The sequence below is a fragment of the Sinocyclocheilus grahami genome, unplaced genomic scaffold (assembly GCF_001515645.1).
Source record: "Sinocyclocheilus grahami isolate Dianchi unplaced genomic scaffold, SAMN03320097.WGS_v1.1 scaffold459.1, whole genome shotgun sequence".
Taxonomy (NCBI): Eukaryota; Metazoa; Chordata; class Actinopteri; order Cypriniformes; family Cyprinidae; genus Sinocyclocheilus; species Sinocyclocheilus grahami.
In genome coordinates, this window is record NW_015505638.1 from 113553 (window position 1) to 138214 (window position 24662).

The window sequence follows — 24662 nt, forward strand, 5'->3', positions numbered from 1 at the left end:
TGGTATGTTAGCCTATAGTTTGAAGTAAAAAATATTAATATTAATAAGGAGAGTCTGAGATTTATTTGACAGTGATTTCACATTTCTTGTTTGTATGAAGGCTAAATACCAATAAAAGGTGAACATTTATTTATTTGCGCCATTTTGTTTCCTAAAATATTATATAGTTTTATAGGAGTAAGTTTCATAGAGTTGGCAAATTAATTTTTCATAGGTTTGTAGGTACAGACATCTGTTGTGGCCGTTTTTGAGGCTTTTTTTAATAGTGTTCATATCGATATCGGAATTGTATCAACCGAAATTAAGAAATATATTGTGATATAAATTTTGGCCATATCGTCCAGCCCTAAGTAGGCCCTTTCAAAAGGCTGCAGCAGAATTAAAGGATTAGTTCACTTCCAGAATAAAAATGTCCTGATAATTTACTCATCCCCATGTCATCCAAGATGTTCATGTTTCTTTCTTCAGTCGCAAAGAAAAGGTTTTTGAGGAAAACATTCCAGGATTTTTCTCCATGTAGTGGACTTCAATGGGGACCAGTGCGTTGAAGAATAAGGGTCTTATCTAGCGAAACATTTTCTTAAAAATACAAAATTATATACTTTTTATCCACAAATGCTCGACTTCACGCATTACGTAGTCATGTTGGAAAGGTCACGCGTGACGTAGGCTGAAGTACTGACCCAGTGTTTACTAGGCGAACGTGCAAAGAAAGTCACATGTCCTTTACAAAAAAAAGTAAACCGACGATGTCGCACTATTTTGAAGTTGGGGAACAAAATTTGTTTTTTGCCCTCCTCTACCTACTAAACTTTAATTTTGTCATTTAATTCTATCATTTTGGTGCATCACTGTTCAACAGGCCGTTTGGATGCATCGGCAATAAATAAATAGTGCATTGCATGACATTTTTGACATTTGATGCATGACAAAGTGGGTAGGGCCTAGGCATCTGACAACATGTCGTTGTATTTGATTGTTTACAGAGTGGGGGATGCATGGCCAGCCTCCTCCTCCTCCTCCTCCCCCTCCAGAACAAGTGTGGAATCCTCCTGGGCAAGGACCGATGGATGTCGTCAACCCATCAGAAGACAGTAATAGTCAAGATAGTTTGGAATTTCCTGGAGACCCACACCATAGGGGCTTTCCTCAAAACAGTCATGGGTTTGGGGGTCAGCCTGAGCCTTACACTAGTGGCCCAGTTTGCGTCAATCAGTTTGATTATCAGGTATGCTTGCCTAGGTCTGGATTACCAAAGGTTATTTCTAAAATGTTGTCTCCAAACCTTTCGGTTTAGATCACATTTATTTCCGTTTCCTCTTAGCATGGAGCAGCGCCAACAGGGGCAGTGTATGGACCACCCTCCACTGGCTTTCATGCACCTTATTGGCCTGAAGGACCGCAGAACAGAAGAGACCGGCTCCCTGGCTTCAGACCAGAACGGCCCAGATCCCCCAATCAGATGGGAATTAAACCAGAGACGCCTACTCTTGGTGCATATAATTATTTCTTAACGTAGATGCATAAGAAAATCTGCTGTTATAAAAATATGCACATTGTGACATTGTCTTGATTCCTGGTCTAGATGCTGTTAAACGGAGGACTTTGCCTGCATGGATTCGAGAAGGCCTTGAAAAGATGGACCGTGAGAAACAGAAAAAGTTGGAGAAGGAGAGAATGGAGAAAGAGCGTGCTGAAATGGCACATAATGAAAGGACTAGCGATATGGTAGAGGAGGAAGGTGATGGGCCTCGGTTGCCACGCAAGAGCAAATTTGTAAGCATTTTTTTCAGAATCTGTTTACAGCGAAGGAAACTGCTGAGGTTACTGTTTTCCCAGGGTTCACAGACATGCACTGACATGATCATTATCTTAATTCAAAGACCCCAAGAAATGTCATGACGAGCGCAATCTGTTCTTCTGTATGCTACTGTTCAAAAGTTTGAGTTAGTATGATTTATTTTTATTTTTTTTTAAGAAATAAATACTTTTATTCAGCAAAGGCTGCATTACATTCATCAAAAGTGACTTTTACACTTACAAAAAAAATTATATTTCACAAATGCTGTTCTGTTGAACTTAAAGAAAAAGTATCAGTTTTCACAAATATTAAGTGGCACAACTTTTCTTTTTAAAAACATTGATAAGAAATGTTTCAGAACCAAATGTAAAAAAATTTATATTTCGCAGTATTGCTGTTTTTGCTGTATTTTTCATCATTTAAATGCAGCCTTGGTGAGCAAAACAAAAAAAATCCCCAAACTTTTGAACGGTAGAGTATATCTGCTGAAAGTTATTTTTTGATAACTAATAGAAGTAACCTAGCACATAGGGGATCTTAAAACTAACCGACATGGACTGAGCCACAAAATTCCGATTGATTTCATGGAGTCTTTTAAGTTTAGTTACTTTGCTTGTTAGCTGTTGCACACTAACACTAATAATTCCTCTCGGCGCGTATGTCAACCGCAAGTGTATGGTCTCTGGTCCAATCACCTACTCCTCTTTAATTTAGGACAGTGATGATGAGGATGGTGAAGAAGATGGTGCTGGGGAGGATAGCGTTTCGGGGAGAAGGCTGGAGTTTGGTGGTAGAAGTTCTCCTCCTGTTCAAGAAGACCAAAGTGAACCAGAAATGACAGAAGAGGAGAAAGAGTTTCAGCTGGTGTGTGTACACACACTTCTGTCCCAGCATTCACCTGTCCACACTTGTGACTTGTGATTCTCAACATTTCCTATTTGCTTCCCACAGATGCTGATGACTAAAACTCTTCTTACCGAAGTCCTCCTTGAAGTCACGAATGAGGAAATCTTCCAAGTGGCCAAAGAGACTCATCGCAAAGCCACTAAAGGTCTGCTCCAGTTCCCTTCTGTCCATGCAACTGTGCCTTCAAGTTTAATTCCGAGGAAGAGCCACATTTCCACAGAAATTAGACTTGGTTATGTTTTGACTGATATATGTATATATATGAAGCCTTTTTGTCTGATGCATCATGGTAATATTTTATGATAAGCAAAAGTGCAAATCTTCATCGGCCATTCTCTGCTAATGCAACAGAAGATGAAAACCGCAGAGGGAGGGTGAAAATGGTCACATAGATGCAGTTAAATGGAATCTTTCACGGGGTTCCCAGTCAATTCTGTTCCTAGATTTATTTCCTGTAAAACAAAAGTACTTCCTCGTTTCTATGTTTGCCAGACAGCTTCTCATTTCGAAAGTGACACTGCATTAGTACAGACAAGTTCTTTCCTCCTCCACTGTTTGCTTGTGTTTGACGGACTTTGTGTGATAACCTTTTTCTTCTCTCCATCTTTTTTTATTTTTATTTAATTTTATTTTGCCAAAGGCAGCACTTGTGAATGGTGCATATGTGTACCCTCATCTCTAGAGACTCTTGCCTATGCGAAAGTGGTGGCTGTATGTGTTTTAACATGTTGTTCCTGTTGTTGATGTGAATCAAAGCTCCTGCAAAACAGCTGGCACAGTCAAATGCACTGGCTTCTCTGACCGGCCTCGGTAAGTGTCTTTACATTTTGGCCCGACGGGGGGGTTGGCAATAAAAGGGGGGGATGGGGTGTTTTCAACTCTCTAATGAACTTTTATTACAACCTCGAGAGCTCAAGCAGCAGATCTTCTCAATGGTTAGCTAGCTTCCAGCAACACAGATTATAAAAAAGCATGCTTCGTTTATTATGGTGGGCTTTAGTAAAGCATTATGTAGTCGAGTGGGTGAGAACGAGGTACTGTTAGCGTGCGACTGAGTGCCATGCTCCAGCTGTCCATTATAAGAAGGGGGCTTTGTTGCCGCAGGAGGGCTGGGTGATTACGGCTCAGACGAGAGTGAGGATGAGGATCGAAGTGCGAAGGGGTCGGACTCATCGGACACAGACGATGAGGAGCTGCTGCACCGCATACGCCAGAAACAGGACGCCTTCCGTCGCAAAGAGAGGGAGCAGCAGCAGCTGCAGGAGAGGCTGGCGCTGGAGGTACAGACTGTAAAAGGTGGGTGCATCTAGAGGAAAAAAAGTGACTATTTTAATACATTTAATACTTAATACATTCAGTACTTTTTTTGTTGTCAGTTTATCAGCAGAACAGCTGAAACTATTCTGAACAAAAAATACATAAATCAATTTATAAATCAATTTTAATAATCTGTTTATATAACTAATTATTAATTTAGTTGTTCAGTTTATTAAGAAATTGCTTTTTCTATATTATTTACATTTATATGTTATACAAACCCGATTCCAAAAAAGTTGGGACACTACAAATTGGGAATAAAAACAGAATGCAATAATTTATAAATCAATTTTAATAATCTGTTTATATAACTAATTATTAATTTAGTTGTTCAGTTTATTAAGAAATTGCTTTTTCTATATTATTTACATTTATATGTTATACAAACCCGATTCCAAAAAAGTTGGGACACTACAAATTGTGAATAAAAACAGAATGCAATGATGTGGAAGTTTCAAATTTCAATATTTTATTCAGAATACAACATAGATGACATATCAACTGTTTAAACTGAGAAAATGTATCATTTTAAGGGAAAAATAAGTTGATTTTAATTTCATGGCATCAATACATCTCAAAAAAGGTGGGACAATGCCATGTTTACCACTGTGTGGCATCCCCTCTTCTTTTCCCAACTTATTGGAATTGGGTTTGTAGTTTGCATGCTAAGTTTCTATTTATAGAGTACATTTTTCTATGCTCTGAGAAATTTGCCAAAAATGTGATCCATAGACCATTAAAGGCACAATATGTAAGATTTTTTTATAAATTAATAAGTTTTAAAATATCCAAAAACCGCTAGAGCAGTTTTATATATTTTGCTGACTTATGTACTTGCATTATCCCAAATGTTTCTAAGAATGTTTAAATCCAGAGAAATAAGCAATTTTAACTAGTGACACGGAGCTGTCCATAGTGCCAATGTGTCGGCTGCCAATGATGTCATACACCCTCGATTTCCGGTTTGGTTTTGTAGAAAACATGGAAACACCAAAGATGCTTTAATATGTTGTGCATTTTATTAGACCGGTGATGACCGCACAGAGTAGCATTATAACAGAACTTTCAGAGCTTTTTTTTTCCCCACATACGCACGACCGGAAGGAGTGGAAGCGGTCGACTGTGACATAATAAAAGCTCGGCTGCTTTCGAGCCGTGTGTCGCAATCGTTCAGCGGCCTCGTTTCACTTTCGACAGCTTTCAGCCTCACCCTGCTTCATTCTACTACGTTAACAAATCATTAGCTCATCCATGAACGTGATTTCTGCCCGAGTCCCGTCAGATTGTATCAGCTGTGGGGATGAAGACGACAACTCCCATGATTCCACACTCCGTCACGGCGTCATCAAACTACGCCTTTGCTTCTTTGTTTATTTTGAATATGCACCCTCTAGCGGCGAAAATGACATATTGTGCCTTTAAGTTTAAAATTGTATTTTATTTATATTCTTTTTAAGTTCTATATTGTTTGTTTGTTTTTTGGTATTAGTTGCAAAAGGAATATAAATTGTCTTGTAAAATTTGTGTGTTTTCAGAAGATTTGGCATCGGGCAGAGAGAGGGCAGGTTATGAGGAGGAGCAGACAGAGTCTAAACACAAACAGGAAGTTAGGGAAAGGGAGGCGGAGCCTACATTAGAGCGACGCAGGTCACGTAGTGAGCCTGAGGTCAGTGAGGTCAAGCGGGCCAGCAAAGAGCACACGGGGCGTAATGGAGGAAGTGCCAGCCCCTCCCCGCCAAGTGAACGACGTAGCCCCAGCTCCAGCTCCAGCTCTTCCAGCAGCCGGTCCTCTTCATCCTCCTCATCCTCAGCCTCCTCTCGCAGCTCCTCCCGCTCCTCATCTCCCAGAAGGAAAAGGCGACGCAGCAGCTCCGCCTCTCGTGGGACTCGCAGGCGCAGCCGAAGTCGCAGCACTCGCAGACGTCAGTCAGAGCGCGACAAGGGCAGAGACAGGAGGCGGAGCAGCCGCGCACGCAGCACCGACCGGTCCTCTCGTCACAGCCACTCGCGGCAGCGCAGGTCCAGCAGGGGCCGCAGGAGCAGGTCCAAGGCCAGTCGCAGCCGCAGTAGAGAGAGGCGTCGCAGCAGGGACCGCAGCAGAAGTCGCAGTACGAGCCGCAGCAGGAGGAAACAGAAGGCCTCCAGCAAGGACAGAGACCGGAGGAAAGAGAGGAGCCGGAGCCACGAAAAGGATAAGAAGAAAGAGAAAGATTTAGATAAAAAGAAAGTCAAACAGAAGGGCAAGGAGAAAGAGGGTGAGGGCAGTTCAGTAAGGGATGAGGAAGACAATGCCAAATCGAGGCGGAAAAAGGAGAGCGAGAGGACAGACTCTCACAGTGAGAGGTTTTCCCGGCAAGACAGTAAATCTAGCAAAAAAGGCTCCGCCAAAGCTAGCAAGAAGTACTCGGATTCAGAGTCCAGCAGGAGCAGGTCCCCTTCCCCTGAGGTTAGCAAAGAAAAAAAGTCTAAGAAATCAAAACGTAGTCGATCAAGGTAAACGGAAAGGTCTCACAAGTCTGGTAAGAAGGCAAGCAGCAAACACAAGTCTAAGTCGCGATCAAGGTAGTGTCCATTTTCTTTCTACTTTTTTTATTGTTGAAGTGTTTTAATTGTTTGTGTGTGAATGATCAATAGTATTTAGAATATCACAACTGTTGCAATCCAAATGATCCTGAAGTAGATTAAGTTAACGTGTTAAATTTAAATTCGCAGTCACAATGTTGAATGTGTAAAAGCTGAATTGTGCACAAATGGTTGGACTTCCTAAGTGCTACTGAGATTGATATAATTTCCTCCTTTTCTCATTCAGTGTTGATCCAACAGCAGTTTAAGGTGTGTGTATGAAGTTCTGGATGTGATCTCTACTAGTGATTGCACTAATAGTCTGTCTAACGTTTCTCTTGCAGGTCAGCATCTCCCAGCCGCCGCAAGCGTTGAGGGGCGTTCTACCTCTGATCTGTGCACCACTTTTAAAATTCCACGAGTTAACAGGCTTGTCTCATTATCGAGGCAACGTTGTAGGTGAACTCCACTCCAAACCCCCTCACTCCATCATTTTGTAAATATATGGTATTTTTAAGTGTTGTCTTCAAAACAGGAGATTTTGAATGATAGTTTCTTTTTTTGCCTTGTTATGCAAGACTAAGCATTCAAGTAGTCAGTAGAAGCTTGAAACTGTAACATTTTAAAACTTAACACCAGAGGAAATTAATTCTCATTTCATGTAAATTGTCAAATAAAACAAGAATGATTCTTTCTGTCTGACATTGCCTGCCTCTTTTGTTTTAAAATCTTGCTGCTTGAAATGTCTGAGTGAAGATAAGATGTATATGGAAAAAAGTACAATAAATTATGGGCATGATTATAATATCTCTATCTTTTTTATTAAACTACATTCATAGTTGTCTTTACACAAAAATGACCATTTTGATCATTTACTCGTGTTGTTCCAAAGAAACATCCTGAGAAATATCCTTCCACTATTTTCAATATAATAAAAGCGAATGAGACAATGGACGTCAAACGCCACAATGACCAAAAGAACACCCTAAAGACATCTTGTGCACTATATAACTATACTATATTGTATTATTATTACACCGACACCTTAATGTATGAAATATCACGTTTAAGTTATTATTAAGAGCTGTTAACCGTTGCGACCGAATCGATTTGCTCAGACTCAACAGTTTGATTCGTGATCGAATTACTCGGGACTAGTTTTGTAAACTGAATTATTCTTCACAGCAGAAATTAAGTCATACAGGTTTGAAATGGCACGAGGGTGTTTTAAATGAACTCGGCTTTAACTGAGACTTAAAGTAAGATTCGTACTATTTATTTTTCTTGCTTGAGAAATGCATAGAGAGCAGGGAATATTAAGGGGTTTTGAGATCAAGCACACTTTGTATATGCAGATTTATGGTTTAATTTAAAACGTATTCCCCCTTTTCAGATTATTGTTTTAAAAGTTAATTAGCTGAAAAGAGCAGTAAAAAGTAAATGTATTTGTCATGCTGTTATATAGGATAGGAACGTTTGTTTCCATACTGAGTTTCTGCTCGGTCAGAAGTTCTGCGAACACGCCACGGTCACATTGGATTTACTGACTGAAGTCAGTGATAATATAAGATACGTGTGACGCAATAAAATGCAGTTATGTACTCCAAGAAATTAGCACGATTAGCTTTTGGGCTGCTAGCAGAATCTACGTTTAAATGCCCGTTAACCCGAAGCGTGTCCTCAGTGCGGACTCTGTGCAGCTGGACGGTGTGTCTGCATCACAGACAGAAGAATCCGCTGTCAGAAGGGTGAGAATGATTTATCGATTTATCAACAGTGCATGCAATTAAATTCATGTTTTTATACTTAATAGGCCAGTGTTGCAGTCTACTCGTTTCTTGGGTTTTTGTTTACTAGAGAATCATAACGACACATGGTTAAAAGATTTGAACGATAGTTTCTCCCGCAGACTGACCCGTCTAAATGTCCGCACGGTATCCCAGACTACTCTCGACCCCGCCGAAGTGCGGAAGTTTCAGGCCATGGCGAGCAAGTGGTGGGACTTACAGGGAGAGTTTGCTGCCCTGCACTCCATGAATGACCTGAGAGTGCCTTTCATACGGTGTGTAACTTCCATCTACCCTCTATTTTACTGATAAAAGTGCCATGGTATCACTATAGTATTTTTTAACATCAATAATATTTTCACTTATTTTTATGGATGTATCTCCATTTTTCTTCACCTTTTTTGCCTTTACTAGATCGTTTGAAAAGGTCTTAGTTTCCACGTGACATTCATTTTTAAAAGTACTGCTAGTAAATGTGATGGCATAAGTGTTGTATACATAATAGCTTAATTTGAACATTTATGAATGAACAAAATACTGTTTTACTTAGGGATGAACAATGTCAGTTTTTAGCCAAATATTACAATCTTTTGATTTATTGGTTGATTACATATTTAACTGTGCATTCTCTAAAATGTAATCACACAATCTGAAAAGTTTTGTCTTTCATTGCAAATTGATTATATATATATTAGCTATTTTGGCTATAGCATAATAATTGTTCGTTCTGCCTAGATATTTAATATTGGTGCATCCTAGAATAATGCTGTATGGAGTATAGCATGTCACACATACAACTTTCTAAAAGTATTTAATGTTTTGGGTTGGTAATCATTTTAAAATGTTTTTGAGAGATTATGCTCAGTAAAGCTGCATTTAATTGATCAAAATTACATTGGGAAATTTAAATAAAACTGGGAAATATTATTACAGTTTAAACTAATTGTTTTCCATTTTTATGTATTTGTGTATTAGTGTAATGTATTCCTATGATTGTAGAGCTGAATTTTGATGCATATTTCTCCCCAGGATTCTTTGATGAATAGAAAGTTTGAAAGAACAGCATTTATTTGAAACAGACTTTTGATCAATTTAATCCATCCTTCTTCGAATACAATTTTTAATTAATTTCTTTGAAAATGTCTTCATGATGATAATCTTATCTGATCAGATTCTTCTCTCAGCAGCCGTTTCCATGAGAGTCAGGATGGATATTGTGTGATTGTCATTGTAAGCCTTTCCCCTCGCCTCCTGGAATCATTCAGCGCACAATTTCTTCCCCTTCCCTGAACACGGGATCAGTTGTAGTATACAGCATATGTGGCAATGCCCTGGGGGCTTGTTTAAATGAGGGACCTCTGTGCTGTTGCTGGTTATTATGTTGTACTTGAGGAATGTGTGTTTTCTAGACGTTGGGGTTTGTTGGCAGAGATGGGCTGAGTTAACAGGACTGGCAGTGAGCACCTTAGGCGGCTTTGGTCTGCATGGTCTGTCCAAGCTTTTGAGGAAGAATGTGAGGATGTTGCCTTTGAGTTCAGCGAGACGAGCATTGAGGATGTATGATTGCTTCAGGATGTCAGAGGCATGTGTCTAGCCAGAGGGACTTAGCAGTAAGACGTGCTTGTGACTCGAGCACATTGTGGAATTGCATGCTGTCATTAGCTTCGGATTTTCTGTTTCACGTCAGTCTGATGTACATCATTTCAAAATTCTGCATGACTAGAGGTGATATGTTTTCTAGCCTAGTGCCTTCTTAACCTCATTTTGTGACCTTTGACTCCATTTTCAGGGATAATTTGTTGAATGTGCATGGCATCCTGCAATTGGGCAAACCTCTGGCTGGACTGAGAATTCTGGATGTTGGCTGTGGTGGAGGCGTGCTGAGTGAGGTAACTTCTGTTAATTATGAAAATGATTCTGTAATGACGGATAAGTATTGAGCTAGTTGCACTAGTTAGTGCAAGTAAAGTTTTTCAGTTTACTGTAAGATATTCCATAATTTGAGAGATCTGGTCTGGGTGTGGTAGCAATAAAAAGCTGGTCTCATGTTTGTTAGGTTTGATAGTATGCATGATTATTTTTAGCTGATAGCATGATTATTTATAGCTGGCCACAAATGATAACTGAAAACTTACCAACTGAACTACACGATTAAAACAGACAGCTTCACGCCCAGTGGTTTCCTCCACTGAGATAAACACACTTTCTCCAGGCCGTCTCTCTGCCTGATATGTCATTGTTGTGTTTTGGTGAGCATGATGTCTCTTGAGTGTTCTGTCATGCAAAAGCTTATGTCAGAAGATCCCCTTTAGCACACATCAGTGGAACAGTTTACTGCAGCTCTATTACTGAATTTCTGCCCTGAATGACCAGCAGAGGGCGATGTGCAGATTTTGTTGTTGTTGTGCTACTGTGTTTTTACACCTAAAGAAATTTTACATAGAAACTGAACAGCTACATTTTTACTAATATCCTAATTTTCTTTTCCGTTAAAATATATTTACCATGCAAATCTACTGCAAAATCAACAATGAAAAATTGATAGTTTCTGTCCTGTGGGTCAGTGTTATTTTAGTATTATTTATATGCTATTATAGTATTTATTTACATATTTTATATAATGTTTCATATATTATTTACATTTTATATTGGCTTTATTTTTATATTTTTAAGTAATTTTGTTATCTGTTTTTGTCGTTTTTATTATTATTATTATTTAAATATTTCTGTTCATCTTACATTTTTATCTGAGTTATTTTAGTACTTTAAATGAAATGTGTTTCAGTACATTTGCCTAGTCAGCATTTCAATTTAGGTTGAAGTTTTTCATTTAATATTAATATTTTATTTTGTCAGTTTTCTTTCAGTTATTAAAAATAAGTTTAAGGTTTAGTTTAAGCTGTGGATGCTGCCAAACATGGGTATCAAAAATCAAAGTAGCACTAACCTTTCTCAGCCACTAGGGAGGTTAGGAGCAGACGTCCGGGGAATCGACCCAGTGGAGGACAGTGTGCGGACCGCAGAGCTGCACTCCTCCTATGATCCAGATTTATGGGAGAGAGTTCGCTATCAGGCCTGCACCCTGGAAGAGCTTGCCGAAGAGGAATTAGAGGGATTTCATGCTGTAGTGGCATCTGAGGTGGTGGAACATCTGGCTGACCTGGACGCCTTTGCCAGCTGTTGCCAGCAGGTGTTGAAGGTGTGTCCCAACATCGCTGACATCTGAAACAATGACAATAGCACAAAAGTAACAGTGGGACTCACAGCAAAAAGAACTGAATGCACTGATTTAATCTCCTAGGTCAGTGTGTCAGAGGACAAGAAGAGTTACTCCAAATCCCCATAATCTCTCCTAATGCTTTGACATCCAGGCACTCTCATTAGCCTGTTTCTGTTTTGCTTTCTTTTCTTTTCATTTCTTTTTAGATGGTTTATTAGTTAGAATGTATAAAAAAAACACTGAATAATTTAAATTTTTATAAAATAAATATAAAATGATATTAAAATATATCTCAAAATAAGAAAAAATATTACTATCTTAATGTATCAAATATTTGTAATTTTACATAATATAAATATTAACATATATTTATTATACACATTTTTAAGATGTTATTTTATTTTAAATATTATAACATTTAATTCAAGGAGGGAACCCTTAAAGGACTACAGTGTACATACAATTCTATTAAATATCAAAGTGTTAAAATACTAATGTCTTCATGTATAACATGCAATTAAAATTTGTAATATTTTTATGTAATGTATGTAATTCTTTTTTTTCAGCCTGGTGGCTCTCTTTTCATCACCACTATTAACAAAACCAACTTGTCCTACGTTTTCGGGATTGTGGCAGCAGAGCAGCTGTTAAGGATTGTTCCGAGTGGCACTCATGACTGGGAGAAGTTCATAAGCCCAGAGGATCTGGAACGACTTCTGGAGTCTTGTGAGTGTCGTCTCTGACTTCCATTTCTCTCTTACTATCATTCATTGATCAGTTTCTGGGTATTACCCCTCCTCTGTTATGGATCTCCTTTGCTGTTTTAATAACAGCTGTTGTTGGAAAAGCCTGGTATACATTACATAATTGTTCAGTATGATCTATTGTTCCACTGCTACAGTGTTTATTGTTCAGCAGAATTTGTTACTAGCTTTTACCATTTTCCTGTCTCACTGTATCCCAGTTGGTTTCTACGTGGAGGCGATCAGAGGCATGATGTACAATCCTCTCACAGGAGCGTGGAGCTGGCAGCAGAGCACGGCCATCAACTATGCATTGCATGCAATTAAACGCAAAGAAGAACCCCAGCCCGGACAGGTCTGGGCTGAGAGTGAGAATCTGGATGAACCAGGTCGAGCTACAAATTACAGTTGAGCTATTATAATATTGAAACTCCACCTGATTCAGAACAGAGAAAAAACACACTCAATATCTCAATACATGTTGCATAGTGAAGACTTGCTGAACCAGTAATAATCATTCTTTGCATTGTATTCCTTAATAAAACTTTTTTTTTCGGAGGCATGATACATAGGACATATTTTGTAAAGTTCTTGTTAATTTGAGAAGCACTTTTGATCCACTCAGCATGCCGCAGCCACATGCCACTTCAAAGATTAATTTACTTGCATGTTTTGTGGTGTTGGTTGGTTCATGTCAGAGGTCAAACAGACAAAGAGAATTATATAATGATTTTTGACTTGGCGCTTAAGACGTTGTAAGTATTTAATAAAATAAAAACAATTGTGTCAACTGAGAGGGTGTTTTATTCAGGCTGAACAGTTCTCTGTTTTTGAGTACATCCTTAGTCACAACAATCAAGCGCTAGTCTGTTGTCATGCTAACTTCCAAATATAATTGGAAAAATAATAAAATAGCAAGAAGTGTGTGTATATATATATATATATCAAATTCTTGTCTTTACAATAACTCAGATTTCATAATGAAACTTAAGGGTAAATTAATATGTACACACACACACATATTATATACACACATTTATTTCTATTTCTTACTGAAAACTAATATGTCCTTCAAATGATGTTTACATCTGCGTCTGTAGTTTTAGTGAAAAGCGTAGATGAACTCGCTTCCATGCGTCGTGACGTCACTCAGCTCCAGCACAGCAACAAAGGAGGATGCGGAGCTGCGTGCGGGAGCCAAATCCCGGTAAAATGCTCTTCTTTTGCTTTACGAGACCGACGTAACACATAACCATGTAACGGTTGTCCGTATTTATATGGATAAATGAAGTGGCGCAGGATTCGTTGGAGGAAGCGGGGGGAGAGAGAGAATGTACTGGGTCGCTGGTTTCGCCTCCTCCCGGTCGTTCGTGGTTGATCTTGGCCGGAATCAGAGCCCGTGCTTCGGGTTGTGTGGCTCCGATGAGCGTCACTTATTTTATGGGTACATAGTAGCCGTCCCTGCGCAGGATATCGGCGGGATCATGTCGGGATTGGTATCGGATTCCTGGTGGAGGAAGACGCTTTACATCACCGGAGGTGCCCTTCTGGCTGCGGCTGCGTATCTGCTGCACGAGCTGCTCTCCATCAGGTCAGTGCTGTGGCCTGTTGTGAAGCCAGATGATATAATGAAATGACCTATTGTCATTGTTCATAATATTTCATCACACATGCATTATACATTTGAGCCTGTCTAGGGGAAGATGTAAATATAGGTCCGCTTGACAGTACCAGTGCCAGTGAGGTTCTTGTGTTTTCCTTGAGCTCGCGTGTCCGCTAGGCTGCATCAAGTCACGTTTTCTAAATTACATGCACATGCGGTGTGTGGCCGCACGGGAGCATATGAAAACGCCCTGTCATCAAAACTCAGCTGGAATTTGCCTTGTTTACATTCGCACAGAAGTACTTCAATGCATTCGTTTTTAATGTAGGCTTATAAATGCGGCACGTGATCATGAATGTTTACTGGATGGCGATGTACATGAGTGTGTCGAACGAGCGACCTTTCTTGGCTCATCTGCAGGCCATTACCTACTAAAAAATCAAGGGGGGCTGCAAAGCTGTTAGAAGTCTTAAATAACTTCTATTTGTTTTGACCTGTAGACTGTTTTACAGGCAGCAGACGCTCTCATCCTCGTTTAACACTTCACTGGGTGGATTTCAGCACCATACGCCGTGGACAGCGTCATGTTTGAGTATTGAGCTCTGCAGCTTTGGGGTCAAACTGATGCTTTACACTTTTTTTATCTATTTAGTTTGCCATAAAATGGCAATAAGTCTTTGTTAAACACAAATGTGTGCCATTAGATAAAGATTAAAAATAAATAAACGTTGTTAGGGTGTCAGAATGTTCATTTGAAATCTGGGTGAGTGGAGTGGTTATAGATCTGAATGGCCTTTTTTATGTTAATTGTGAAAATAGGTTCTGGAGTTTTGGCTTGGTTGATAAACTGTGGCAGTATGTTAACTCTTAAGAATTACATACCACAAAACAATTCAGAATTTAAACTTCCTGTGATTTCAATTTTGTCAGGAGAATCCTAATGTTACAGTCATGATTAATAACAGACCCATAGGTCTAATACTCTGAAGTCATGTTATGTAACCAATAATCATTATACAAAGGAAGAAATCTATAGGAAATTTCTGTTTCTATTAGAAATTTCGGTAACACTTTGTGTAATGCATTATGAAGGTATTTATAATGTTGTAATGCGTTAAAATATATTTTTATAAGATTTCTTGTTACATCAGAAATAGTTTGTCATGTGTTTTAATGCATAATACTTCAATACTTTAGTATTATGGATTAAAACATGACATTTCACACACACACACACAATATTTGTATGAACATAAAAAGATTAAACAACTGAACAAATTACGGAACAAATAACAATAAATTTCACTGACATTTGATGAACAGAAATGGAATAATGAGTTTCTGAACAGAGCAAGGGTCAATATCAAAAGTAGCAGTCGTTATGTGGTGTCCACCAGCTGTTTTAAATACTACAGTGCAACTCATCTTAATGGACTTGGAAGGATTTGCCAGATCTTGCTGTGAGATGTTACTTCACTCTTTCATCAAGGCACTTGCAAGTTCTCAAACACATCTGGGGGTACATATGTTGATACATGGTCTGGCATTACAAGGAAAATCAGCTACCCTTCCCATCTTCCTGTAGCACTCCCTTAGGCCTCTTACATTACAGACATTGCAGTTTTTTTATTAATAATTAATATGAACAATATCCATAATTAATAAAAACATGAATTATATTAATAATAGTTTATGGTTCATCAAACAATCATGAAAAACATTGTTTAAACACTTTCTAATAAAGATTGTAAAGCTTATTTGGATTTTACAAAATTAACTTTAAAATACATTAACCTGATATATCCTAATATATATATATATATATATATACATAAAAATATATATATATTCCTTTATTATGCATTATACATAAAGGCTGTAAGTTGAGTGATACCTAAATTTCTATTCTTGTATATCATATTAAACACGTTTGCCCTGACAGGGTCTACTAAACACTTAAACTGTGTTATTATTTGGATATCTGTATTTGTTATTGGGGCTTTGAGAGTACAAATCATGATTGCTTTTTATTAATGATGGCTAAATGTGTACGGATTTGTCCTGTTTCACCTCGGAATCTGTGCTAATCTTTCTGATCTATATGAAGGGATTTCAGCAAATCTAAATAATGTTTTCCCCTCCCCCACCAAACACCCTGATTCAGAAACACATTTAACAGCCCACCTGATACAGATAGTTTGGTTATACAAATCATATTTTTTAGAATACGTATTTAGTTTGAAGAATGTGAAGTTTGGAGCCTCTTGTTTCTGAAATTGTGTGTGATCAGAACAGGACTGGGTTGTGTTGTTTTGAAAGCTCAAACCTGGACTTGTAGTTGTTGCTTGTGAAATAAGACCTGCCTTTGTCCTCCCACACACATCCTGCTGTTTCCTCATAATTATAGTAGAATGCCTTTTACCCTGCACTCCACATGATTTTGGGGTAAAAAGCTAAATAGCAGCTTTTAAAGCTAAGTTATGTTCCTGTAAAATCTTTCTGTACTTCAACTGGTAAAGCATGATTAGATGCATTGCAATGCCAGGGTGATGGATTCTCCCAAAGAACAAATATGCTGATAAAATGCATACCATGAATAAGCAGTTTTTTAGATAAAAAAATGCATGCCAAATAAATGCAAAAGTTTTGTTCCATATGTCTGACTGTGATGTTTAACCATCATTGTTTTGAGTGACCTATTATAGATCTGTTCATATTGAAATCTCAAACAGATCGTCTGATTTTACAATCTATTGTTGATTTCCTCACAGGAAAGAGCAACAGTTGGATTCTAAAGATGCCATCATCCTTCACCAGTTCTCCAGGCCAAAAAACGGGGTTCCAAGCCTGTCACCTTTCTGCCTGAAAATGGAGACCTATCTGCGCATGGTTGATCTGCCCTATCAAGTATGCATAAAGAAGCAGTTTGGATTTTGGAGTCCATTTCCTTTGATCAGTGGTTACGTGCTGTTGAAATGCCAATTAAATTTATGAAAGCCCTTAGAAAATAGGATTATGTTTTTTTCAGTTCACATCTAGATGCTCTAGATTTTTTAAATCAATAATAATAATACTTATTAACAACAATAATAATACATATTGTTATTATTATGATTATAAATTGCTAAAATACAATTTTATTTATGGTTTACATCTTTTCACCCTCAATATGCTTCCTTTTTTACAGAATTACTTTGATGGAAGCCTCTCTTCCCAGGGCAAGATGCCTTGGGTTGAGTATAATTACGAGCAGGTGTGCGGAAATGAATTTATAATTGACTTTCTGGAGGAGAAACTTGGTGTGAGCCTGAACAAGAGTCTGAGCGCTCAGGAGCAGGCGGTAGCGCGGGCCATCACCACCATGGTGGAGGAACACTTGTACTGGTGAGTCATGTGCTGGCATTCTGAATGAGTCACTCTCCTGCTGCTGAGCCATCGCTGAAATGTGAGGATCAAATATGCAGCTACTGGAGTCAGTAGAGTTCTGCAGTTTTTAAATTTGGTTTTGGAGTTTTTAAAACCTTAAGGGAATAGTTCACTCAAATGAAAATTTGCTCAAAATGTGCACACCCTCAGGCCTTCCAAGATGTAGAGGAGTTTGTTTCTTTATCATAACACATTTGTAGAAGCTGCAGTGAATGGGTGCCGTCAGGATAAGAGACCAAACAGCTGATTAAAGCATCACAATAATTCACACGACTTCACATGACTCCAGTCCATTGTGAAGCGAAAAGTTGTGTGTTTGTGCTAAACAAACTCATCATTAAGAGATTTTTTACTTCAAATCGTATTGCTTTCTAATATTGCTTTCTCCAGTGAAAAGTCGTCTCATCTGAATCAGGAGAGAAATATGCACAGATAAAGCACCGTTTATAAGTGAAAACAGTCCAGAAAAATATGTTGGTGGATTTTGATGCGAGGACAACAGGGGTTGGGACATTTTCACTGGAGGAAGTGTTATTATGGATTATGGACTCATATTTTGGACAAAAGTAATTATTTTAAGTTAAAATTCCTTAACAATGGATTTGTTTCTTACAAACATGTAGCTTTTCACTTCACAAGATGCTAATTGATGGACTGGAATCACGTGGATTACTTATGGATTATTGTGATGTTTTTATCAACTGTTTGTACTGAAGCCATCCATTCACAGAATTTTAACATTTCTGTGTGAACAGTTTCTTAATGTTTTGAAGCAAAGGCATAAATATACAAAAATCAAGATTGATCATCACATTGATCAACAAACAAATAAATAAATATATACACGCATACATTAAATACATTAAATATAGTATTTTTTAACTCCCAAATTATGAATATACCATGTGTTTTATTCAATAGTAATGATTTATTTGTCTGAATTTTAGACATATTTTGTACTTTCTTTCGTGCATCCTGTCCAGCAGTACAAAGCTGCCATACACATGACTGCTTTTAACTATACGTCAAATACTGGGTCTGTTTTTATGAGAAATATGTAAAACGTTTTATTCCAAATTATTCTTTAAGATTTAAATTTATCTTGAAATATAGCCATACAACCAATTTATTTGCATAATAAACGTGAATGAAAAGTTGTATGAGTCCATAATCATAAACCATTAAAATAAAAATATGCATGACAAGCTTGGAGTGGACTGCTGACATGATTTGCAGTGCAGGCAGCAGATTTATAAAATTAAGGACTCCTGCTGAAACATTGGGTATCATAGTGTAAGCATTACACTGGGAAAAAAGCAATTGTATAACCAGTCTTAACCTAATTTCCTCATCTTCATTCATTTTGCATTATTATATTCCTTCAAATTAAATCAATTTTTTGTTTGTTTCTGTTTCTCGTGCATTCTGTCTTTGCATTGCCTAGAAGTGCTTTACACTGTGCTATATATATAGCATCCCACATGGTTATTGATTGAATAATTCATGGGTTTGAATATCTGTGTCCACTCCAGAGTAGTGTTGTTTGTCAGCCGAAGAGTTTGCTGAGCAAGAACATTCATTGAGCTATAAATAAGAGTGATGGATGTCATGCTGGGAAATAGACAGGAAATCTGGATTATGACACTGGTGGGTTTTGATCAGGAAATGAAACTCCTAACTTACTTGACCCATTTCAGTAAAAAGACCTAGTAATATCAGATTAAGACTCAGAAATGTTGGCAGAAATGTAAATAAAGTGTGTAGCCTACAATACTGTTTCATGAAATACATGTATTATGTCCTTACAAATTAAAATGCCATGGTGGTCAATGCAGTGTTTGAATTTAGTAGTTATTTTTGGCGCAAAATTTACACACTGCAGCTTTGAATCTGATTTAAACTTGATGAAAGGCTGATTGTAAATTCCAAGTGTTGAGTTCAAAGCCATGAACCCAGAGAGCGCTTGAAGCCATTTTAGATGAATGGTTTTTATTAATGCATTGCCTACTGTGCAAAGAAGTTAATTAGAAGACGGCTTTAATTAATTTGATTCAGATAATCACAGAGCAGAGAATTAATTCAAAGTTTAATCTCAAAGGCCAAACTGAGCTTGTTTTCTGTGTGATACTAAAGCTGCACACAGTTGTAATAAACTCTGAATTATAAACAAGCCCATATTATGATGAAATCCTTGTGTTGACGATCAATTATTTGTTGAAAATTTCTTCATTTGTAAGTTGTTTTTTATAAAAGCAGCTGCAAAATAAATGTATTATGCGAGTTAAATATGCAGTACATGCATAAATATTACAGCACAGTAAAGTTCTGATATATTTTATGGATGTTGTTATGCACTTAATATATCTGCTTTCTAAAGACTTCAGGTTGGGAATCAATAAAATTGTGCATCTGCATTTTGGGAATTGTTCCTCTCATTTCTCCTTGCAACATTGCTTGCTTGAGAAAAGTGACAATATAAAAGCCAAACAATAATAATGATAATAATAATAATTATTATTATTAATATTATTGATGTGTTGTCTTTAAAAGTGACTTTTTATGACTTCCCCACACAAATATGGCTCTTTATACTGTACTTTAGGAAATTAATCATCACCTAATTTATTTATCTCTTTCTTGTCACAACAGGACCATTGCATACTGTCAGTGGGTGGATAATGTTCAAGAGACTCAAAGGATGCTGGACCTTCCCGGGCCCCTCAGTGACCTGCTGAAATGGATCCTGTGTCAGCTGACTGGTGGCATTGTAAAGAGGGAGATGTACTGTCACGGCATTGGCTGCTTTACTAATGAAGAAGTTTACAGCCTCATGGAGAAGGACATGCGCACACTGGCCACATTGCTAGGTGAGGAGGACAAGAAATAAAGGTTTCAAATTATACTTTGACAGCAACATGTTTTGTGATGTGATGTTTTTATAATATTTAAGTTTTATATTGTATATAATATTATATATAATAATATAATAGATTTTTGTGTATCATGATAACTGAAGTCTGCCATATACACATTTGTTAAAAATGTTGGTTTTATATTATTAAAAAAATAATATACCACATTGAATAAAATACTTTTATTCAGCAAGTATGCATGAAATTGATCAAAAGTGACAGTAAAGACTTTTACATTGTTACAAAAAATATCCATGTCAAATTTCTATCCGTTTCAAATAATTTCTATTAATGAAAGAATCCGAAACATTTTTATAATAGTAAAAAATGTTTCTTGAGTACCAAATCAGCATATTAGAATGATTTCTGAAGGACTAACTGGAGTTATGGCAGCTGAAGATTCAGCAGTCTCAGTGAACCTTTCACAAAATGTGAACACACATTGTGATTTTGTTCCTAAAATAGTCACTTTTGTTGCCTTAGTGCAAGAAATGTTTTATATAATTGTCACCACATGGCATTATAGAGAGGGGGGCGGGGACTTTTTTCATGTTATCCATCTGGTAATTGAATAAACTCAAAATCTAAATATTTTCAGTGTGTTTCTGAGACAAATTTCAAGGAAGTCTGTTATTTGTCCTAAATACATGAAATGTTATTTCTCACCCCCATGTCATCCAAGATGTTCATGTCTTTTTGTCTTCAGTCGAAAAGAAATTAAGGTTTTTGAGGAAAAAATTCCAGGATTTTTCTCCATATGGAATGTTTTCCTCAAAACCTTAATTTCTTTTCAACTGAAGAAAGAAAGACATGAAAATCTTGGATGGCAAAATAGTAAACTATCAGGACTCCTTTATTTTGGAAGTGAACTATTCCTTTAATGTTTATTTTCTGCACCGTCAGGGGATAAGAAGTACATCATGGGTCCCAAGCTGTCCAGTGTGGATGCCACAGTGTTCGGTCACCTTGCACAAGCCATGTGGACACTACCTGGCACACGGCCCGAGCAGCTCATTAAAGGTGAGCAAGACCTCACAACTGCAGTTTTGTAGTCCTAATAGGGTGATTAAAATAATTGGAAATATTGGGAGAGATTAATGCATGCCTTAATGTTTGTTGTTGTTGTATTTAAAGGGATAGTTCACCCAAAAACGAAAATTCTGTTACCATTTTTGTTCCAACCCTGTATAACTATTTCTTCCATCAAACACAGAAGGTTCTACTCTGTACAATACTGATGGATTGGTACTCAAAAAATAACAAAAAAATAATTTTCACTGAATAATGTTCACATAGTTTTAGAAGACTTGAAATATAGTGCACAAGTCATATGGATTTATTTTACAGTACTTTAGGGTGGTTTCTAGCATTTTTGGAGCCTGACAGCACACAATGCCATTCAAAAAGTGCAATGTGAACATTCTGCCTAACAAAGAAAATTCGGATCCAAACCCATTTAATTTTCATTTTGGATTAACTATTCCTTTTAATTTTGTACAATGGCATGGCAGTTTGTTAAATGTCCACTAGATGGCATTACAGGCATTTATTTATGCTTTTGCACATAAAAGTTCAATCACACATAGAATGTCAAACCACCTCAGCAGAATAGAGAGCATCAGTCTGGTTCCGGAAGTAAAAAAAAAAAAACATACATTTTATCCATTTTATCTGATTTTTAATGAAAACTACATTACCCATGATTCAGCAAAGAAATCTCCACAAGTCTGAAAATCACTGCGAACAAAATTGCACCATAAGAGTCCCAATGAAGCACTTCGATTAATGTAATAGAGTCAGTCTTCCTCTCAGAATTTTTAAATATTTGTGAATATATGCATATATTTAGCAAAAAAACTTAAAATATGTGAAAGACTTGTAGTTTTTGGCAATTTTCAGTTTTCAATTAAAAAAACAAAAAAAGTAAAATCAAAGTTTCTAAAGTTGTGAATTACGCTTGTAGCTGGTTGGTTTGGTTCAGTGCCTATAACATTTAAACAAACACTTTTTAAAAATCCCTTTGGGTAAAATTAATGGGAAAAATACTTCAGGAGCTAAGCCTCTTGAAAAAGTGCATAGGCTTTATTACGCTCTACAGAAATATGTTGCTGTAATCTCGAGTGGAGACACAATAGAACAAAAATCAGCCATTCAGCAGACCATGTTTGACAGCTTTCAAGCTGCACAATGAACAACTATGTCTGTCCACAGGAGAACTAATCAACCTCGCCATGTACTGTGAGCGCATACGGAGGAAGTTCTGGCCCGAGTGGTTTGTGGACTTAGAGGACTTCTGTTACGACAGCGACATTGACACCAGCAGCGGGACACCCACCTGCATGCTGGACCTTGGTCTCTTTTCTAGGACAGACACTTTAGAGGATAGCGATCTAAGCCTCCCGTCACACAGTAATACACACTCGCAAGACTCAGACCACTCCGGACGCTCGCTCTCAGACTCTGACATTGAAGCAGATGGCTCAGATGTGGAGCAGCAGGTCAAGGGCGAAATCTAATAGAGGTTGCTTTTTATCTGGTGTAACAGAGCATTTTGCGATGTGTAGTGGCTCCAAAACTCATATTGATATGTCTGACCTGTATGAATCGCACTTTGATGAACCTGAATTAAAAACAAAATGTGTGTACACAACGTGACGTCAGTCATGGACATGTGCACCTTAAGCTTTACACCACAGAAGTTGTACGCATGTAAAAGATCATTCATTCTGCCTTCATCCCTCAGAACTGTTTATATGTCCACGGTTTCAGTATGATTTCTAATTAGCTTTCATTTCAAGAAAAAAACATTTCGGGATTTTTCAGTCCAATCAATACGTCTATTTTCTCTCGAACTTTAATCAAACATTTGCTCCGGAACACAATCATGTAGCAAAACACTAGCTTGCATGACTCTAGGATGTTTGTGCGAAGTTGACAATTTACCTTTTTTTTGACAGACTGATTTCCTTTGTGCAACCTGAAAGTAAATCTGTTTGAATTCCTCCCTCCTGTTGAAACCTAATAATTCCCGCTCCCAGATCAGCCCAAGTACATCAAATAGAAATGAAGATGGATAAAAGGATTTATTAACTATTTAATCCCTGTTCTACCTGCTTAAACACAAAAAAATAACAAAATGAGAATCCAGTCCTCACAAATATTAAGGCTAATACAAGATAACTGAATCCCTTTCTGTCAGTTTTATTTGTTAGGGCTCCAGTGTGTGTCATCAGTGTCAGACTCTTGATCAGTCTGAATGGTGCTTAATGCCTGTGTGCCTGACTGCAACCATTTGTACATGTGTGACAGCCTTTCCTCTTCATCCCTGTGTTTCTCTTTCTGTTCGATTCTGTAATACAGACCTGTTTGCTTGTCACCACTAGAGGGCACTGTGACCATTCACATGTTGAGTGGGTCCTATGCAGCCACTTGTATTGGCGTTGCGAGCATCCCTCCTCTTCAAGCTTCTGCCTTAAAAGAACGTTTTAAATATGAATAACAACAGTGAACCTCTAGTGAACACTAAACGGTCAACTTTAGTGGCTTAGGAGTCTGATTATACATTTTTCTTTATCCATGTGTGTGATTTGTGTACGAAAGTGTAGTTCGAGCATACATGAGCAGATTTGCCTTAGTTGAGGGAAAATTGTTGTGATCAATTGCGGCATGATGAGTTTACCCTCTTTCTGTTGAATTTACTTGAAACCCAAGCCTGTACTAAATGAATTTATTTAAATCTCTATAATATTTGATCTGTTACGCAGAATTCTATTGTTTACTTTCCATATTGTTGTTTTGCACATTTTAGATTATTGAAAGACTTTGGACAATGTAAAGATATGGATTGAAACATTAGAGGACATAAAGCAGGGTCCATACAATCAGTGAGATATGCTATATGTGAGAGTGTATGATATACAGTAGTTATCTATAATACATCATTTACCTGCATGTGTTTGTGTGTGCGTCTATTTGTGTAAACTGGTGTAAAGTTCACCAGTGGAAAATTTCTATCAAATATTTATTCCCTGTATAGAATCGAGGTTAAAGTTAAGTCTCATATAAATTTTGTGTTAATATTATTTAATTTGTTATTTATTTTTGGAATATATAGTAAAAACTTAAGGAGATATACACCTAAACATTGAATTTTCGATCCGTTATACACTGAACAAAATTATAATTAGTGAGCACTTCTCCTTTGCCGAGATAATCCATCCACCTCACAGGTGTGGCATATCAAGATGCTGATTAAACAGCATGATTATTGCACAGGTGTGCCTTAGGCTGGCCACAATAAAAGGCCACTCTAAAATGTGCAGTTTTATCACACAGTACAATGCCACAGATGTCGCAAGTTTTGAGGGAGCGTGCAATTGGCATGC

General features: G+C 37.5%; 3 protein-coding genes across 7 annotated transcripts in view; all 3 read left to right on the forward strand.

Moving 5' to 3' along the window:
- pnisr (PNN-interacting serine/arginine-rich protein) overlaps positions 1-7377 on the forward strand; it is an 18113-nt gene extending 10736 nt beyond the window's left edge. For 2 of the 4 annotated variants that reach the window (XM_016234805.1, XM_016234807.1), the window contains exons 4-13: positions 987-1228; positions 1325-1493; positions 1586-1776; positions 2516-2665; positions 2753-2852; positions 3464-3517; positions 3812-4003; positions 5560-6586; positions 6834-6856; positions 6931-7377. In XM_016234805.1, coding sequence (XP_016090291.1) covers positions 987-1228; positions 1325-1493; positions 1586-1776; positions 2516-2665; positions 2753-2852; positions 3464-3517; positions 3812-4003; positions 5560-6521 — 2060 coding nt within the window. In that variant the 3' untranslated portion in view covers positions 6522-6586; positions 6834-6856; positions 6931-7377. The remainder of the gene's footprint in view (positions 1-986; positions 1229-1324; positions 1494-1585; positions 1777-2515; positions 2666-2752; positions 2853-3463; positions 3518-3811; positions 4004-5559; positions 6587-6833; positions 6857-6930) is intronic. The other 2 variants (XM_016234808.1, XM_016234806.1) reach the window with 2 other exon arrangements.
- A 677-nt stretch (positions 7378-8054) lies between these two features.
- Positions 8055-13124, forward strand: coq3 (coenzyme Q3 methyltransferase). Of its 2 annotated transcripts, none has more exons than XM_016234809.1 (6): positions 8055-8334; positions 8484-8648; positions 10163-10262; positions 11330-11572; positions 12160-12319; positions 12558-13124. In XM_016234809.1, exons 1-6 carry the CDS (start codon positions 8183-8185, stop codon positions 12746-12748), a joined length of 1011 nt encoding a protein of 336 aa, XP_016090295.1. In that variant the 5' UTR covers positions 8055-8182; the 3' UTR covers positions 12749-13124. The 2 variants fall into 2 exon arrangements, with proteins under 2 accessions (XP_016090295.1, XP_016090296.1); XM_016234810.1 differs by having other exon boundaries at positions 8496-8648.
- A 356-nt stretch (positions 13125-13480) lies between these two features.
- On the forward strand, positions 13481-24220 carry LOC107552822 (failed axon connections homolog). The gene is made up of 6 exons (XM_016234811.1): positions 13481-13927; positions 16711-16846; positions 17127-17323; positions 20015-20232; positions 21181-21297; positions 22489-24220. Exons 1-6 carry the CDS (start codon positions 13668-13670, stop codon positions 22791-22793), a joined length of 1233 nt encoding a protein of 410 aa, XP_016090297.1. The 5' UTR covers positions 13481-13667; the 3' UTR covers positions 22794-24220.
- Positions 24221-24662: the final 442 nt, after the last annotated feature.